General features: G+C 40.1%; 1 protein-coding gene across 2 annotated transcripts in view; it reads right to left on the bottom strand.

Annotated features, from left to right (window-relative positions):
* Window positions 1-20,212, bottom strand: part of LOC105936459 (solute carrier organic anion transporter family member 1C1) — a 51,692-nt gene extending 31,480 nt beyond the window's left edge. Inside the window, exons 1-2 of one of the 2 annotated variants that reach the window (XM_036149621.1) lie at window positions 19,808-20,212; window positions 10,489-10,626 (exon numbers count right to left, since the gene is read on the bottom strand). In XM_036149621.1, coding sequence (XP_036005514.1) covers window positions 10,489-10,620 — 132 coding nt within the window. In that variant the 5' untranslated portion in view covers window positions 10,621-10,626; window positions 19,808-20,212. The other variant, XM_036149622.1, reaches the window with a different exon arrangement.
* Window positions 20,213-20,627: the final 415 nt, after the last annotated feature.

Raw genomic sequence — 20,627 nt, 5'->3', positions numbered from 1 at the left:
AAAGTTCTCCCGGAGGTGGGAGTTAAAGCTCCGCCTCACAGGGGACTCCGCCAGACGTTCCCAGCAAACCCTCACAGTGCGTTTGGGCCTGCCCGGTCGGACCGGCTTCCTCCCTCGCCATCGGAGCCAACTCACCACCAGGTAGTGGTCGGTGGAGAGCTCCGCCCCTCTCTTCACCCGAGTGTCCAAGACATGCGGCCGCAGGTCAGATGAAACCACAACAAAGTCGATCATTGAACTGCGACCTAGGGTGTCCTGGTGCCAAGAGCACATATGGACACCCTTATGCTTGAACATGGTGTTTGTGATGGACAATCCATGATGAGCACAGAAGTCCAACAACAAAACACCACTCGAGTTCAGATCAGGTGGGCCATTCCTCCCAACCACGCCCCTCCAGGTCCCACTGTCATTGCCCACGTGAGCGTTGAAGTCCCCCAGCAAAACGAGGGAGTCCCCAGGAGGGGCACTCTCCAGTACCCCTTCCAAGGACTCCAAAAAGGGTGGGTAATCTGAACTGCTGTTTGGCGCATAAGCGCAAACAACAGTCAGAACCCGTCCCCCCACACGAATGCGGAGGGAGGCCACCCTCTCGTTCACCGGGGAAAACCCCAACGTGCAGGCACCGAGATGGGGGGCAACAAGTATGCCAACCCCAGCTCGGCGCCTCTCACCATGGGCAACTCCAGAGTGGAAGAATGTCCAGCCCCTCTCAAGGAGACTGGTTCCGGAGCCAGAGCGGTGCGTCGAGGTGAGTCCGACTATCTCTAGTCGGAACCTCTCAACCTCGCGCACAAGCTCAGGCTCCTTCCCCACCAGAGAGGTGACATTCCACGTCCCAAGAGCCAGCTTCTGCAGCCAAGGATCGGTTATGTTTTCTTGATGTAAAACACTTTGTAACGCCTTGTTGCTCAAATGTGCTATACAAATAAACTTGAGCTGGAAATTTAAGGGGTTGATCCTGGGTTGATTAAAAAAGTAAATGTGGAATACTAATGCTATTGCTTTGTTGAATAATATTCAGGAACAAACCAAAGGTGGAGTATGGGGAAAAAAATAAAACAAAATTTGGAAAATAATAAAAGCTTTCATCTATCTTCCTTGATAAGCAAACATAGCAAATAACACCACTAACCACTACTAGTGGTGTTATTACCAACATAGAGAGGGGAATTATTTATTTATTTTTACTATTCAAGTCTATTTACATCTGTGTTTAAAAAAATATCGATAAGATAAATACACCCAAGTGAAGAAAAGGGACTGTAAAAATGCAATGTCTGACTTTTTAAAGGGGAGTTTGGACAAAAGAACAATACAACCTTTATGTTATCTTTAGATTTGGGTATCGCTCTTGCAATGTACTCCACTTGACTTACAGCCCAAGAAAAGCCCTGCATAAGAGTCACATTACACACATGATCATATAGATAATTCATCTTCCCCTTGGGTAATAGGTCTTTATCATAAAGTATATGTTAAGTCAACAAAAATATTTCCAAAGTAGTTAAAATGAACAATGTTTGGCCTTACAGTGGCTACTAAATTAGAAGCAGCTGACTATACTATTAGTTCTGGTATAACCACATTAAACAAATTAGGGGGGGGGAGTCTGTTGGAGTGGAACTTGTTTTAGCATATTCAACACCCTTTGTATGTAACATTACCAGCTAAGAAAGAGAAAAAACTAGCCTTTACTTTGCCCATTCTCATACATAGCCGCCATTTACATATTTAAAGTGGAACAGAGCACATCAGTGTAAACAGATCACACTGGCTGCCACAACTGGCTCAGGGACTTAAACAACCGCAAGTCGTCATGCGCATTTCCTGGGGGGTTGTATTCTAAACAACCAGACATTTACATTTGTTTCCCCCTTTAATTCCAGACGCCGCTTCTTTTTTAATGGATCAAACCAGCCTTCATTGTTTTCTTTGAAAACTAAATTACAGGAGAAAGGGTGTGTTTTTGTTGCTTCCAGACAACCCTGCAATTCATGAATTAGCATTTACCATTACAATAAAATAGACCGCTGTGTCAGAATTTGATAATAAGCTGTTTATATGGCTGTGTTTTTGCTTAACCAGACAAGTTTGATGATTGAGTTATCCTGTGCTGTAGATCATATAAAAAGAAGTATATGCCTTTTTTAACATGCAGTACCTACTAATCCTCTGAAACTCCCCAAATGTTGACATATTACAACCTTAAGGCTCAATTTATTTTAGTGGGATATAACATATCAATGCAAAGTGAAAGGAAAATCTGCGTTTTTTTTAAAGTTTTACAAATAGATATTAGCAAATTCTGGATTACATTTCAATTTGACAACTAAACTCTGATTTCCAGAAATGAAGCTGAAGGTGCAAGTTCAATCGAAGAAACTCATCGCCTGCCTCCATTCAATCAGAGTCCGATCCGCCTCTGATGTGAGCCAATCAGCTACGAACCGCACCTCCATGAAGCCAATCAGCATCCCGCGCTCATCTTAAAAGCAACTTCAAATCCACGTCTCAGCCTGCTAACCAGCAAGCGCAAACGGATTGCATGTTGGATTTCGAATCAGATGTCCGATTCAACCCACCCCCAACCCCTTCTCCACCATCATAGCTGAGTTCATCTAGCTTCCAAGACGTTCCTCCATCCTCAACCCATCAGAGTGTTTTCTCCCTTCAGTCTTCATCAGTCTTCATCACTCCCTATCGCCTGTTATTGGTCCGGCAGAAGACCACCATGTTGGGCCCGGTTCTGCCAGAGGTTTCTTCCCAAAGGGGAGTTTTTCCTCTCCACAGTCGCTTCAAGCTTGCTCATCATGGACAGTTCATGCAAACCTGTGTTTATCAAGTTGGACATCTATCTTAAACAGATCACCATATGGACTGAACAAACTTCTTCTATCTCCACTCCACCACCAGTTTCAGACCTGGGGGGAACATCCCTGTTCTCATACATCTACTTATGCATATTAAAGTATAATTCAGCATTAATGTTCCTGCCGAGGTCTGAGCGCCAAAGACTTAAAATATTGTATCAATAAAATCCTTCTAATTGCCATTTCTTTCTCTGTGAGTTTTTCAGATTGAAATAAGCCCATCCAGGGGAAAATGCATCTCCTTGTGAAGGGGAATAAAAGGAAAGGTAGTGTTGAAAGAAAGGCTTAAGAAAATCCACTTGCAATCTTCTTAAAACAGCAAACAGGCTTAAATCGGAGGCAGCCGGACTTTCGTTCAGTTCTTTCTGAAAAGGTTTCGACAATAGGGCTTGGGCGTCATGACGTATTACTTTCCGTGGCCGCCATGTTGAATGCCTCCGCTGCCGCTACTCAGACTACTGCCTATTACTACCGCGTACTGTACTCCCTCTCTCAGCCGTGTTTTAATTTGATTAATTTCACCTTAACTTGATTTCAACCATGGTAAACCGTTGCTGTGTTGTGGGCTGTAACAGCGCAACACATGATTGCCATGGGAAAAACATAGAAAATGGGTTAACTTTCCACCGCTTTCCTGCCTGGAGGCGCAACCACGGAGAACAAGTGTCAGAGATAACAAAGAGTCGTCGGCTCGCTTGGATCGCGGCTTTAAGACTACAGATCATAACTTTCCACAGTATCCCAATGTCAATGAGAGTGTGTTCCCTGCATTTTCATTCTGGTAAGTTAAAGATGCATGGTTTTATTTTATAGCCTACATTGTTTCTTTCCTTCAACCGCGACACCACATACATACACATAAATACTAAAACGGCAGCGGGAAAAGGCTCAAATACGTGAGAAACCCGGAGGGTTGGCAGTTAACGTTACTAACTACACCTTTGAAACACATAGCAGCTCGTTAAAAGTACATTACATGCGTGAGTGGTTGTTAGCACTGACGGTTAGCAGGTGCCAGAGCCCGTCTGAGCACAGCTTACCTTTGTACGGATTACTGTGTTCCCACTGTTTGCTGGCTTTATGATCTGCAGCTCCTGAACCCATCCATTAGTAAACTGTACATGAGACTCCAAGGACTTGTAGCTTTGGAACTTTTCTGAAGTATAGGCACTCACACCACAAACAAGGTAGCCGAAGACGTCTGATATGCAAAACAGTGGCAACAAGTCGTCATCGGTGCTCTATAATAAGGCTGATTTTTGTGAACATACCGGTCCCTCGCTTCTCTATTTTATGTGTCCCGGTAAATTCCAGATCCTTTTCGGGATTTTAACATATTTTTTCTATCTATTCTTTCTCAACTCTACTTCTACGTCTCTTCGTTCAACGTTATGTCAGAGGTATTTTAACGTTGCGTTGCCATCAACATGGCCGCCACGTCCCACAATGCAACGTGGATCCCAAGCCCTATTCTGGTGGCTCACCCTTGAGCAACCTGTAGTTGGTGCACTGCTGTTTTTATGGGCATGGAGGCCCATCCTCCTCTGTCCTGGGTCGTTAGAAGCTATTGCTTGGTGTGAGTGGAGTGCTTGGTCACCTAAATCATGATGAGACTGCTGATGTAATCCTTTTGGGATGTGTTGGAGGACCGAGCTGTAAGCACTGGGGAGTTGGAAGTGCTGTCCTCTCCCTCTGTTCAGTTATGGCTTTTCTTTTTTGACCAACATGGCTTCTTTCACCCCTCTTTCAAACCATCTGTTCTCCCTGTCTAAAATCTGGACATCATTGTCGTCAAAAGAGTGCCCTTTGTTCTTGAGGACAGAGGCGGGTGGGTCATCTGACTTAGAATGCACCTAGGAGGACGGGCCTACGTGTCCTTAAAAACAGCAGTGCTCCAACTACAGGTTGCTCAAGTGAGAGCCACCAGAATTGACAAAGACTCCTGGATAGGTGTTGAAAAGTTTTCAGAAAGAACTGAACAAAAGTCCGATCACCTCCAATTTAAGCCTGTTTGCTGTTGCGATGACCTGGATAACTGAGATACACAGGCAATTTTATTAAGCCATGTAGGGGACACGTGAAACATGTGGTAGAAGGTGCTCTGATCAGATGAGGCCGAAAGGCTTTTTACTGTGACAAAATTTGAAAGGTTCAAATAGTATGAACACTTGCACAAATCACTTTATTTTCTTTGTATCGAGGCTTTATGGATTGCACCTTCTTTTCCTTTTAGCCTCTGCTTTCTTTAATGCAAATTGACAGTGTTGAATCTGTGGTGTGTGGTTTTGGACACTTGAGGTTTCTAAAGACCCAGATAATTAATCAGTAAAACAGTAAAAGTGCCAGTGCTTTCTATTTGCTGTGACTATGAGTGACAAAGTGATTTTTTTGGGGGGCACAGTTTATTTGATCCTTTAAGTTTTTGAATATGAAACTAAACAAACTACCAATTATAAAAACTGATTTTGGATTTCTGACTGGAGAATGACAAGAGATCAAAGCCATATTAGCTTTATTTGTCTCCAGTGTGAGAATGTGCTTTGAACAGATGGTTTTACTGCACCCACACATGTTGCATTCAACCATACATAAATAAAAAAACAATTCTTTACAAAAATAGCAGTAATGCATTAAATTCTAAAAAACACCATTTAAAGGAACTATACCTGATACTGCATACATTTGAACTGTGAGTGAGGAGAACGGTAAGCACCGCCCCCAGCTGTTTTTTCCAAATGAGAAGGCCTCGGCATGCACGAGACTAAACACGCCACTTAAGCTTGAGCACAATGCTCCGGAAGATAGAGACTTCTTCACGGGACTTTTTTTTTTCATTTTCTTTGACATAAATAGCTACGTCCTTGTGTTTTCTTATGTGAATGGTCAACTCTTACATGTATGCCATGGGGTTCTGTTTACATACCCTCTCATGCACGCTCTAGAGGAGCTGCTGCTAAGCAACGATTCTGCACCTCGTTGTGCCATTGGCAGAGAAAAGTTGTCCTGGGTTGTCCCCATTTCGCTGCTTATCGCTACCAAAAAAGCCTGTACTCACTCGGTCGCACAATCAATTGCTTTATCAAATTATGTCTTGTAACTCATAATACATTGTGCAGGAAGCATTTTTCTTAACCAGACAAAAATAAATTAAGGTATATTGCCTTTAATAAAAACACTTCATTGAAAATAGTTGGTTAAAAAAGATGAATTGAAAACAGTAAAAACAATGGCAAATTTAGTATCCTACTGGTTAAAAGAGTACTAAAAGAACCCATAATCATCTTACCCTATGCAAAGACGATCACAGAACCAAGCGGGTTAATGAAGATGTAAGGAAGAATGCTTGGTTTAGTTTGTGTATGAAGCATCATTACCATGTCACATGCAAACATGGCCAAACAAGGCCAATTTGCCTCTACCAATTGTCCTACGTGCATGTTTATTAACCCCAGATGGTAAGTGGACAGCCATGGATTAACATGCAAATTCCAGAGACACAGAGATTTAACCTGGTAACCTTCAGTGACCTGTAACCTTAGAAGACAGTTCTATAACCCTCCCCAGACCATTCAGCTTCAACTAGAGTTCAGACCCAAGCTAGTAGAGGGTAAATTAGAGGACTTTTGAACAAAAAAAATAATGGTGGATTTAAAATCCAGGCTATTTTGTTTGCCGACACCATTTGTGTTCTGCAGCTGCACCACTGGCAGCTCTTTACAAACACAGTGAAAAACACCAATCACCGAGGATTAAAGATTTGACACAGCAGCATCAAGAACAGATTAGATTATCTCTGTGAAACACTATATATCCACATTCGAGTCACAACTCTTTGTATCATCTGCTCCTAGTGAAACCTTTATCAGAAATCTGTTTTATGAAGTGACAAATGCTTGTCTATATGAAACCATACAAATACCTGAATCTGGAATACTAAAGAATTGCTATTGTAATAAATCCTTCAAATCTAAAAGAACATTTCTTACACTGCAAAAACGGATCTAAAAATAAGTAAATTGTTCTTAAAAGTGCAAAAGTCTTATTCCATTGACAGATCATCTTATTTACCTGCTCAAATCTCAAGGACAGATACACTCATTTTAAGAAAATATTACTTATTTTTAGTTCCGTTTTTGCAGTGTATATCCTAATTCTGGAGTATGTTTCCAGTTTAGGCGCTGGTACAACTTATTCATTAATTTCTATTGTTTTTTATTATGAATTCATGAAGTAGAAATTAAGTTTTAACTAATTCTTTAGAAAAAAGAAGGAAATTTCAAGCTATACTTGATAAACAGACCTATTTAAAAGCGAACGAGTGTACTAAGATTGTGTCTTTTGCAAGAAATCAATGCAAAGTGAGGCAACACTGAGACATTGTGGCACCATAGTTTTTACCCCATTTGGAGGATTTAACAAAAGCGGAGAATAACACTGAGCACCGGATTAGAGTTGTAACACACTGTGCCATATCCCACCCAGCCACTTGGGGAACCAAACAATTCTGAGAAGAAAAAACTCTGTCCTGCCTCAACAATCTGTATTATGATAAGCTGCTTGAAACACCATTGTCTCACATCTCTTTCATGTTGGGGGGGCAGGGGGGGATCTTCCACAATGATTGATCTTATTCACGGCTTTGGCTGGGTCTTTTTCATATATTTTTATTTATTTATTTATTTCTTAGGAAGCGTGTTTGAAGCTCTTGGTCAGAAAAGACAAAGTGGAATAGCCCGAGGTAGGCTGGGAGATTGCCATCATGTTATACAGAAGAAAAAAGCTGAAAAGTGCTATCACACACAAAGGCAAGATCTGCATTACGACAGACCAAGAGGCAGATCCTTAAAAAGCTATTTCTTGCGCAGTGATAGGGTTTCCATGGATAAAAATGGTTTAATCCACCACTTTCCACTAAATGTTGATTTGAATGAGATCACAGAGGATCAACATTTTACTGGCATTTTTTTCTCAAGCCTGTGAAATGTTCTTACTGTGGGGTAAGGCACAGCTCAAAGAGGCCGGAGGATTTCCTCTTTGCTTTTTTTAAGCATGTGGTCATGTGGTCTCGGCTTCGCTGCCTTTCTAATTAAATAAACTATGATGACGTCTAATCTTGATGTTTATTGGCTAAATGTATCCATTTATCCACATTAAGAAAACTGTAAATTAAATGTCCCCAGACCAGATTACCTTCTGAGAAAGGATAATGGCCCGGTTTTGGTGTGTGCATGCTATTTATGAGTCATTTGTAAAGAAATGGCTGATGTTAATGCATTGTGAGTTCTGACATCAACAGAATGAATTATTTTAGCCAAGCAGAAAAACTATATTTACTGAAGTAGTTTCCTGCAGATTGTTCTCAAGATATTGATTTTCTAAAACTTTAAGTCAGAAAAGTTTAAATAAAGGTCCAACCAAAGCCATGATTCTGACCTGGAAAGCCAGAGGCCCTGGAACCAAGCTAAGATCAGCATAGCATTAAACTTTTCTTTTTTTAATGTTTGACAGTTTTGCACCACATTAAACTAAGCCACACAAAATACTGCATAATCTGTATATTTGTGAGCTTGTTCTTTATTTCATAAATACGTTGATGTAGATTGTGTTAGTAAAAGTAGTTACGGGCACAACAACTGGAATGACTTTGACTTAAGAGTGATTCCCATGTCCCAGGTTCATTTCCCAAGACAAATTGTGCACAACATAACTGTGGTACAAGAAAGCTCTGTTGTTGAAAGACCCCCAGACCAGGGTAGTCTAATCACACCCAATATATTCACTTTATTGACCTAAACTGACAACCTTTGATGATATGTTGAAAGGAATTGGTCAGAGAAATCCAAATTTTTATACTTTTTCTAAGACGTTTCTGGTGCTTAATTGGACTAGTTATAGAGCCGGTTCTTTACAGTTTCCAAAACAGAACCTGCTTGGTTTTCCGCAGCTTTGACCCACCTTATGATAACACTTAAAATGCTCTTCCCTGGCAATTTTTTCTGGCAAACCAGTTTCTTTGCATAATGCCCATTCTTTTTGGTTCTGCCTCCACAAGTACTGGCTGTGTACCTAGGGAGGAGAACTGCTTCACAAATTCCACAATGCTTTCTAAAAATAAATTTCTATTCCCTAAAAAAGCAGAAGACAAACAAACAAAAAACAAGATATACAATACTTTACTATTTTGAACACCATGCCTCTTTTCTTGAGGATGAATAGGTTTCAGAACACATGCAGCATTGCCATTTTCGGTCTTGGTTCAAGCTCAATGCGTGAAGCTTTTGGCCAAATAAAGCTGATACTGAAATGAGAGGTATTATTCAGGGCCTCTATAGCCACTTTCAAATCATTATTTCATGAACAACCTGTGTTTTTATCTTTTCGCAATCAACTTACAGGATTCAAGACGGACTAGAATCTGTCCCATCTGTATTGTACCCCTGTTCCCCCTTGGGAGGTGGTCATAAACCCTAAACTAAAATGTGCAATTAGCCATTTCTGGCAAATATGATGTAGTGGAGCAGCAGATGTTTGCGGTGAGCACAGAGCAGATGCTTTACATGATCTTTGATTCCATCTGAGGACCACATTAATAGCAGAATCTGAGGACAATTATGTTGAGGATGGTAATCATTAGCTTAATGCTGTAAAGAATAAGCCACGCCCCTTTGGTTCTGCAATCTCAAGTGCAGGCTCTGAAAGCAAAGAGAGCCCATGATCTCGCTGAATCAATTTTTATGATGTGAAAAGAAAATGTGATTCATAATCGGGCGGGGGGGTTAAGTGCAAATAACAGTGTGAGGTAACAGCACAGATTATTCTTTATCAAATGATTTAGTCAACGATTTAGATCAGAGTCAAACCAAAATGCTCTTGACTTGAGTGCCATAAACACCAGAGCATGGCTTTCTTTGGCTTCTGACGTTCCTTCAGACTCGAACTGTGATTTTTTTCACAGCCTCTAAAGATCTAGTAGTGATAACACCGTGATTTAAAAAAAAAAAAAAAGATTCACATAATGTTCAAAAGCTATTAAATGTGATTCATGGCTTTTTGTTCCCACATCAACATGTACAACAACAAGCAGATCGTGAATTCAGTCACTTTTTCGAATTCCTTTATCAAGCTCCTTTAAATGGAAACGTCTCACGTGTTGTATAACACGGCCTTCTTCTAAAGAAATTATGGGCAAGGTTGTTGTTAAGGACTAAACACTGAAAGAATAATTATTGGTTGTTTCCTGGCATACAAATGTTGTTTTGATCTTTGCAACGATGACACACTACAAGGTCTGATGGCCCATTTTCTTAAATGAACGAGAACTTGAGAAGGTCAGATCAACAAGTGAAACATTACAGAGCAGAAATATGATTCATTTCCAAAGAGATTGTATCTTTGCGGAGAAACATAACTTAAAATTACTACTGGATCCCATTGATCTTAATTTTTCCAATATTTTTAAGCTGCTGCAGCTGGGTTATTTACTAAAAATATACATGTTGCTGCCTAACTCCCAGAAGAGCATGTGACTCTGTAACAACACATAAATCAGCACGCCAAAGGTGTTAGTTGGAGCGCGATAATCCCAGCATTATGAAAGATATATTATCACATGTACCCTCAGACTGGTGCAGGGAGAGCCGCTGGGTTTCCCGTTGGTCCCGTCACTTCGTCCGTTCTCCTGCGCAACGTCTTCCTCGCTTCTGTCCTCCATTCTCCAGATATGTCTTTGCGTCTCCTTAGCAGGCATGCAACCCTGCAAATGGATAATTCAAGCATGTGACCCACTTCTCATCCACAGCAAAGAGGGGGGAAAAATAAATAAATAAAGCCGCAGTACAGAGGAAAACTGACACACAAACTGAAAAACTGCCCGTGTTTTGTTCTGAATATCCTCAGGCTTCAGTCACAAGTAAAAGTCAGCATTGTATTCAGGCTGCGAGACGTGGACGTGCTTTTAGAACAAAAGCTTTTTGTTTAAGGTTAACTATTTAAAGCTACAATATCGAACACTCTGAGCTGAACATTCCAACCAATCAAACTCTGTACCTACTTGTATTGTTCAGGGCAGTAACTGAGATCATGAGACCAAATATAATGAATCTTAAACCAGGACTGTGAAGTCTGGTAAAACCATAATCTGCAGCCTAAGAACCTCAGTGCACTGAAACCAAATATAAACAACGTCAGAGGGGATTTGACTTACTTTGAGATTGACAAAATGAACTTGAGTGGCTCTAGTTACCACATCAGTAATGGCAGGAAGTGTTGGAAAATTTTGATTTGGAGAATATTATAATAAATACTAAAATAGACTAAAATCTAGTCACAAAAGCATTCCATTCATCAGACACTTTATTAGGTACACTTCTTCTGTTGCTTGTAAACACATGCAAATAACAAATCTCAATGCATTTAGGCATTTAGTCGTGGCAAAGACGACTTTCTGAATTTTAAAGAGGAAAGGGGAATTAACTGACTTTGAGATTGGGATGTATGGATAATATGTTGTTTATCATTATTGGGATATTTTTATTATAAGAATTATAATTTATTGTAACAACAGTAAATTTGTAATCATGATGCTTGCAAGCCCTAAGAAATAACATTATGCTAGGGCTACTGAAGTAGCCTATTTGATAATGTGTACGTTTTATTTTTAACTTCAGCATCTATGTTTGTAGGGCTTTGAGAATGGGCCGGGACATGCAGCCAAAAAAGAGGTCATTCATTTTTGAATATTTTTATTTTTTACTCTTACCCTTATCACAATACTTACTATCATGATGAAATTTTAAATCCTTTAGAAAATGTATACTCTCAATGAAGTAACAAATTCACACGACCAAGTATGAGTTTATCTCTTGGAGGATTCATTTCTGCTACTTTTAAGACCAGGCTTAAAAGCTTCCTTTTTGACAAATATTATAGGTGTTTTTTTTGTCTCTGCTCTGTCTTCTCTAACCCCAAGTTGGTCGAGGCAGATGACCGTTCACACTTAGCCTGGTTCTGCTGGTGGTTTTCCTTCCTGTTAAAGGGTAGTTTTCCTCTCCACCATCGCTTTATGCATGCTCGGTATGAGGGATTGCTGTAAAGCCATCAACAATGCAGACGACTGTCCACTGTGGCTCTACGCTCTTTCAGGAGGAGTGAATGCTGATTGTCAAGACTTATCTGCTGGGTTTCCTTAGATAGCAAATTTTTGACCAATTAGTCTGTATGATTTGATTGAATTTGAATCAGCAGCCATTTCTGCAGCCCTTTCTCTGGCCTCTCATTAAAAGGATTTTAAATGGTATGGTGTAAAAATTCAGTTTTATTGAAACTGTAGCTGTTTAAAGCCTTGGTATACTTTGAAACCAGTACCTGGTCCATGCCTACTTACGGTCCTCTTATTCTGGGATAGCAAACCCAAAGTAAATCAAGAATGGGATATTGTGACCTCAATTAGGGACCTTAACGCTCCAACTAGTCTACAACGATAAACCTGATCCTCCAAACTATCTTGAGAACTGAAGAGGTGTTTTGGATAAGCGTTAAATTGTCTGCAAGAAACAATTGCCTTCTCCTAAAAGCACAATTAACCCCTAATTTTTTTTTGTAGTAATAGCGATTTCCCGATACCGATACTAGCATCGGGCCCTAGACCAGCATCAAGTAATCATACTCATACTTGTAAAAGCATCCAGATACACAAACCGATACCAATTTTGTGCTTGATTTTCCTCCTAAGCTGCAACTCAAAGGGTAGATGCCACTCCATACCAGGTGGTGGTGCTAATACAGCAAGAGATTGTTTGCTGACCCTCAAAAAAAAAAAAAGAGAGAGAAGTAAGCTCGCAGGAGGGGGAAAATGTCCATGGTATGGAGATATTTCAAGGTAAACACAGAGGATACTAAAAAAGCAGACTATCTGCTATGCTCAGCTGAGCTGTGAAGAGAGGCAAAAAGAAATATTTTAACATGAAAATTAGATCAACATATATACAGTTTTCAAAACTAAACAGCAAGATTGCAACGAGTACTCCAGAAACATGAAAAAATTGCACCAGACAATTCACGTCTTGTAAGGATACCTGACGCGCTTACCAAATTGATGTTCAGTTGTTTTCAGTGGTAAATGATATTGTTACGTTATATGGGATCTATAAGTACCAGTTTATTAAGTACTCAGTATTGGTACTTGGAATGTCTCTAAACTGAAAGTGTAAATAACCACCATGTAAAAGCAAAATCCTGCCCCCAGACAAATTTGAAAACTCTATCAATGTGGGTGGGGATACTTGGGGTGGGGAGAAGGCTTTGGTCAGGATGCGAGGTAGGAGCCGCAAGCTTGATTTATGATGATAGTTACACCACGGTCGGTCTTTTGTGGTAGAGGATTTTTCACCCCCCTTTTCCCCAGAGGTTAAGGGAGGCTTATGGAGCCCAGTGGGCCTGAGCCTTATCAAGGTGCTGACTGAGCAATGCCCGAAGCCAATGCTGCCAAGGCAGTGGAGCACAGGATCGGTTCGGTTATATATTATATTTATTTCCCGCATTGTATTCCAGACGGGATCCCCGACAGCTTTGCACATCATGAGTCATTTATAATACGGACACACAGCATGGTTGATCTTCTCTTCGCACTGACTGCAGGCAGGTATCAGTACGCGGGAAGGCAGAGAGGGAGGTTCACAGCAACCGCAGTGAAGTTAGTTCTAGGTTAGACAGTGGATATTTGTGCTCCGTGGCTTCAGCGGCGTCTGCCTCCTGTTTGAGCCGATACAGGGAGGCTGATCTGGGGCTGCCGTTCTTCCCACTTCCCAGCAGCTTCAAGACACTAACGGCAGAACAACTGGCTGCTTTCACGTAAATTCGGCAATAACACGTAAAGAGTAGACAGATTTGTTTCCAGCCGCTTTTTTTAAAGAAAAAAGTCGCTAGAGGGTGACATCACCCAGGAAACCGACTTCAGTAGCTCTGATGCTTTGGGGTATAAAAGCAGCTCCGTCTTGTACGCTTCCGTAGTGAGTTGAAGTTGGATTAGTGAGCTTAGTGAACTTTTTATTGATTTTCAGGTTAGTGAATTATTAGCTTAGCATTAAGTTAGTTTATTTAGCATTTATTTACCTTGTTCACCTATCCCAGGCCACGGCCAGTCCCCATCCCCCGCATATTTCCTGGTCCACTGTGCACTGCTTCCTTGAGGCTCTGGTACAGGGGCAATTGTTCTTTAAGCACTTAGGGTTGTCATGTCCTGGATGACTGAGAAACTACTAGGGGTCTTCAATTCCAGTCCACGAGGTCAGGTGTCCTACAACTTTTATATGTGTCTCTGCTTTAACACACCTAAGTCAAATAATCAGGTTATTAGCAAGACTCTGGGTAACTTGACTGCATACTGAGGAACTAATTTACCATTTGATTCAGGTGTGTTGGACCAGGGACAAATCAAAAAGTTGCAGGAGACCGGACCTCCAGGACTGGTCTACACCTAGGATGCAGAGCTTCTATAAAAGATATGAAAGTCTATTTAGACTCATCAAAAGCAGCTGAGTGCAACTGAAATCTACTTTTCATAGCGGAGTTGAACTTTTTGTTGGCTAAACTAGGCACTTTGCTAAAAAGCACTAAATGTAAAGAACTAAACATGGTTTAAGTTTACTTTCTTCCCACTTGTGCCTTTTGATCCACATGAATAATATTATAATTTTTCGAAGTGTGGTTTGGCCCAGTTTTTTTCTGTCAGTCTGTCTGAAAACACATGTGCACCAGGGAATTCTGACATAGCAACGCTGTGCTTCAAAGTCAGCGCAAAGCATGATTGTGTCACCCTAAATAAAACTCCCCTGACATCAACATCAATGTCAGCAACATTTAAGCGGATGAAAGTCGGAGAAAAGAAGGCATGACAACAACATTTAGAAATCATCCAGTATTTTTATCATAGCTAAAAGTTGTTCTAGATATTTTGACATTATTATACCACTTGAATTAATTATTTTCTGTATCACTCTTTAGTCTCTTAAGAAATTCTGTCCAATTCTTCCCGCATTCTTCCAGCAGGGCTGGACAATATAGAAAAAAAGCATATCGATAAAATACAAATCATATAGACCGATATCGAAAATTATCAACAAATTCAAAACATAGATTTTAGGTGCAGCCCTCGCCATTTTATGTGATGCCTAACAACCTATTTTTAGGTACAGAACACACAAATAATGAATTCAAACTCAACCCTAAATTCAACCAACTGTTTACCAAAACGGCGAATTTTTAAAAAAATGACGAGTGCACTCTGAACTCTATGAAGAGGGCGGAGCTTGGTGATGGAACGTTCCTGGGTCTAAGTTGTGATTGATTGGGAGGATGTAATAACTGTAGTATTAACCTACATGACAGGCTAGAATGCAAAAGGAAGGAAAACTTTTAGTCTACTGAACTTTTTATTGACCAATTTCTTTCTATCATTGATAAATGTCTATGATCGATATATATATTGTTATTGAATTGTCGTCCAGCCCTATCTTCCAGCATTCCTGGACCATTGCAGCCATTCATTTCCACTCATCTCTCTTACCGCCCAGTGGCAGCATTTTACTCGAGCCGAGGGCTGGACTTTAAGTGGGTCATTGTAGTACCTTGGTTATTTTCATTTTAAATCAATCTGTTGTTGAACCAATGGGTTTCCTAAGAACATGGTAGTGTTTCATGACTCAATTTTGGTCAAGTTAAAGATGTTGGACAGATGGCCTTGCTTTTTGTTAACAAACCTCCTTGCTGGTCTTGATCACCTCCCTTTGTAGAGCTGGTCAAATTTCCTGATAATCAGTTACACTTACAATGATCTCTTCGGAAGATCATTGTAAGAATCATTAGAATCAGTGGCAAAAAAGGCAGACCAGCACACATATTTTTAACGAAGGCCTTACACTTTTAATGTCAGTCCTGTTTTACTGAGTCTGTTCTTACCTTTTCCTTTATCTGGTGGCACTTTCAGTTAAAAAAAGACTTGTCTTCAGGATATTGTAAATGTACAAAGTCAAATTGCCAGCATACTGCTGCAACATCAGAACCCTAAAGAATCATCTAGGTTTGATTGCCACCATCATTTATGGGGAGAGTTTTCCCTGTTACCCTCAGGTAGCAAGTACGGGATGCTACGCTGCAGAACAGACGGAAGAAAATCTGTTATCTGTGCTGCTGTCAGCTTGGTGCACAACAATGCGAGGACAAAATCAGACCTTTTCTCTTTTTTTTTTGGTTGTGTGTGTGCTTTGATGTGACTGCTGTCTGCACAACAAATTGCCCCTGGGGGATATGAAAATTTCTCCTTGAACCTTAAACAATTGCACCTGGTTGCCACTTAACCTTTTAAATTTGATCCTTTTTTATTTCATCTGCTTCTTCTTTTTTTTTTTTTGCTTCATGTTTCCTAAATAATGACAGAATTGGTGATGTGCCCTTGTATACTTAAAGTTAGGTGGACTAATTATTGAACCTGCATTAGATTATATTGCATTGTGTGCTGATGCTCCAATTTAATAACTGTTTTAATCAAACAGCTTAGAAAAGATTTTCGAAGGTGGATCAATGGGTGTGCAAAAAGAAATATTTTTCTGTACAGGGTAAATTCCTACACAAGGTAAACCCTTCCACTGACCCAGCCTACTCTGTATGGATCTGAAGGCAATAAATGTTGCTAATTATACTATTCTAAAACCATCTCTCCTTTTTTTATCACCTTTTTTACCTCTATCTTCCGCTGCGTACAAATTATCTCTTACTTCTCTCATTTCACATTCCTCCAATCTGCTAGGGTTCACTTCTACAGTCATGTTCTGCTGCAGGAGAGAAATAAATTAGATAGCTACTTTTGTGGATCAGAATGACAATACGAACACATTTACAGTTCACTTCAGTGGGTTTTTTCTCTCACTTACGGCAACAACTTAATCTACTTCTGACGAACTGGAACAAAACCAGCTTTATGTGATGCAATATGGAGCACATAATATTTATATTTTCTTGCATTATATAAATGATTAAACAACTTTTTCTTACTGTAAGCACAGATTTAAATAGAACACAAAGATCCATGTAAAAGCTTGATGAACCACTTTTAGCATTTCTATTAAAAAATATTAACTGCTACATGTTTTAATGTGTTGTCTGCAGTTTGTCACAGACTGGGTTTTCTGCTTTTCTCTCATCTGCCTGTTATAACAGATTTACTGACCTGAGCCTTTCTGTGCTCCATATCTCCAAACAATGTGTCTCCAGATCTCTGCTGTCTATACCCTTGAATCCTATAACCACTCTGCAGTGATGTCTCAGAATTTTGCCTTGTGAAACATCCAAGAACAAAGATGTGGTAGTAATATCTTCATGATGTCAGCTGAGTCAGCTGAATTTATGGAGTAATTGCGGTTTTAGACATAATAGTTGAAAAACACAAGGACAAATAACTAACAAGGTCCCATTATCTGCTTTTTCTTGAAAAAAATCAAAAGGCATGATGGTTCTGTGCTGCAACTGAGATTCTCACTCAAACAATTAACCAGCATTGTTTTTTATATTACGTCAGGAGGGGTCTTAATGAAAAAGGACAAGCTTTGCTTGAAGTCCACCTTTATCAAGACTAGCCACTAAGCCCCGATACCCAGGAAAACACCAACCACTAAAAAATCCATTGTTGATAGATTGTCAAGGCATGATTTGATTAATGGCTGGTGTCTGTGGCTTTGCCCACAAGGAGACGAACAAGGTAAGTTTTCATAAATGATTCAGAGAAAAATGTGCATCCACACAAGAAAAGGTAGTACTAGGTATGTCAGGCCCATTGGCACGGCAGTGTCAAGAAACATGCAAAAAACACTGGAATTGCGCACACAACTCAGGAAGTAAACACAGCACTATGGCAGGGGAACTGACACAGTGGACATGCTAGAGCAGGCTCGTTAGAAAGGAATAGCCTGAGAACGCTATTAAAAGCCATAACATAGTCACAACACCACACAACGCCATCTTTGTTATTTGTGAGAGTTAGGCGCATGCGGGTTACAGGTAGAGAGGGTGACCATAAGGTCTTACAAGTATGTTATACAAACTTTTAAAAGTAGTCACATTTTTTTTTTTGAGTGGCCCCTTCCCTCATAGGATGTTGCCCTGAACAGACAGCCTTATCACCCATTACAAAAACCTCCGCTGCTTTTGCAAGAAGATTCTCTGTTTTATCTCCACCATCTCTAAAGTTCTTCTGTTTGGTCAATATAGAAAGTAGAATATCATTGTTGATAAAGTTATAAATTTAGTTACAAAAGTCATTTAAACCTGTTACGTCTGTGTCAACACTATTTCACCAGACTGACTCACCAGTATTCAGAGAAAATATTTATCAACAACCAACATCCCAAAGTCTTTATACCCTTTTTAAATAGATTATATAAAGAAAAATGTTTAAAACTGTTTTAACTCTGTAGTGATGTTAACACATCTAATGTACAGGCATTACTAAAATAGCTTTAAACATTTCTGTCATAATGTAGAAAAAGTCAGATCTCAATAACACAATAAGGCTGACAGAAAAAGTAATGATTCCAAGCACATTGAACTGCTTAAGCTTGTTTTGTTATGTCTAAAGCAAGTTTTCATTGAGACTTGTTGATCCTATTTTGCATCTATCTAACAGTAAGCTTTGGATATGTGTTTTACCTTGCCAATGTCCTCACCCTGTGTTGGAAAGATAAGCCTAACTTTAACTTGAGTTTTTATCCAGGCTTGTTTATCAATGTTCCAGTTCTTTTTAACTTCTTTTGAACTTGAGACAAGAAAGCTATTTTTTCTTGGAGCCATTTCAGGTCTCCAAACACTACAATCTTTCTTGAATGGCATTTTGTCTGTCTTGCATGAGTGGCTAAGAGAAAATGGCTCATGGATAACTTCATATTATTGTATTGATGTTAAGGTTTAAATACATTATTATTATTATTATTATTATTCTTATTATTATTATTATTATTATTATTATTATTATTATTATTATTATTATTATTATTATTATTATCACTTTGATGGTTATGGCAAAAATCACATGAAAACCTAAAAGTCAGACCCTGAGAGATAATTATTTTACAATTTTAACACAATATATATTTTTAACAGAGAAATATCATGTTATGCTCCATGTAAACAGGGGGAAGACTGATATATCAATCCTTCAGCAGGCAGTCGTTGACACAATAGGCTCTTGCCAAAGACGTTTGCTGTTCACGGAGGTCCGTTGAAAGATGTGTGTCAGAAAAAAACGCGAACAAAAGCAACAGAGACAACCACAGACAGCCTTGAGATGACCACAAAACAAAGCCCAATCAAGTATTTGTGGGAGATTCTCAAGGCTGGCAAGGCTGTTAACGTAGAGCTGTATCCAAATATTTAAATGGAAAGTTTAGTGGAAGGAGAAATAAATTAGTGGTAAAACAGATTATTGACATGCTGATTTATTTCCCAGCCCAACTTGCCATCTACTCACACAGCAAAAAGTACCATTACCGAATGCAATGTGCATGATAAGAAAGTGCTTGATTGGCCAGACATAGACCGATTTACCCCAAAGATATTGTAAATCATAATCATAATAATTTAAAATCTAAACCTTCCCAGGGAATGCGCAACAGTGGCTTAACTTCGCATGTAAGTTTCCTAACTGTTTTTTTGTCGAAGTTCACTTGTTTGTTGAATTGCAAAATAAAACTTAATGAGAGCAGCAAGGTCAGACGTGTGAAACGGGCTTCAGGCTGGAACAAAAGCAATAAAATAAATAAATAAAATAAAAACAAAACTTGCCTGTTGCCATCTTTTAATTAAAGACGCCCCGACTCCCTGATTTCTCCAGCTCCGCTTTTCTTTTGTCGAGCAGGGGGATGATGAACTGGGAAGACAAAAGCGCTCACCTCAGTGTCCTTCTTGGTCTCGACTCGCTTGAGCTGCTCGGATTTCCCGAGCAGCGCAGCCAGGGTCTCCCTCCTTCCTCCTCCTCCTCCTCTTCCTCCGCAGCTCAGTGCGCTTCTTCTGTCAAACTTCTCATGTGGAAGGGCGGCGACAACAAGCGCCGATTAGGATCGAAGTGTGTTACCGCAGCGGCCCATTGCCAGCCGAGCAGTCTAATCCGAAACGTAGAAGGGCGAATCCAGCCCTACGCCACATATCCTCGGCGCATACAGACAGGAGCAACAAGATGTGCGCTTCCAGGTGGGATCCCTCCCGCAGCCTCTCACCGACTCTGCAGACGAGCAGGCTGACAGGCAGCTGCCTTCGGTGCAATAAACCCTCCGTGCCAGAGAGGCGGGAGTCTTCATCAGCACACCTCTCTCCCTCTCTTTCTCTTTCTTTATCGTGTTTTTCCCCAACCAGCTGTCTATCTCCTCCCATCTCAAACCCCCAACCCACCTTACTTGTGGTGGGTTGAAAAAGCTGGAATGATGTTCTAAAGAAATACATCCAAAACATTCTTTTAGTTAATTTTCTCATCTTTAATTTCTCATGTCATTTGATCAATTGGGGGGGGGGGGGGATATGGATGATATCTTTTCCTGTAACTGACAAGGCAGAGAGCTCAGCTTCCCATGGTTGGAATGCTTTGGTATTAATAGGTCTGTGCATATTGTCATAGTGTCGAAGAAACATTTTTTTTTATTCATCATGCTAAGGGGCGCTTCATCTCTGCTGCCCAATAGCTGTTTACAACATGGTTGAACAGTTCAATCCGTTTAC

This window comes from Fundulus heteroclitus, chromosome 18 (assembly GCF_011125445.2).
Source record: "Fundulus heteroclitus isolate FHET01 chromosome 18, MU-UCD_Fhet_4.1, whole genome shotgun sequence".
Lineage (NCBI taxonomy): Eukaryota > Metazoa > Chordata > Actinopteri > Cyprinodontiformes > Fundulidae > Fundulus > Fundulus heteroclitus.
The sequence above is the reverse complement of the archived record's forward strand: the minus strand, read 5'-3'. Positions and strand labels throughout refer to the sequence as shown.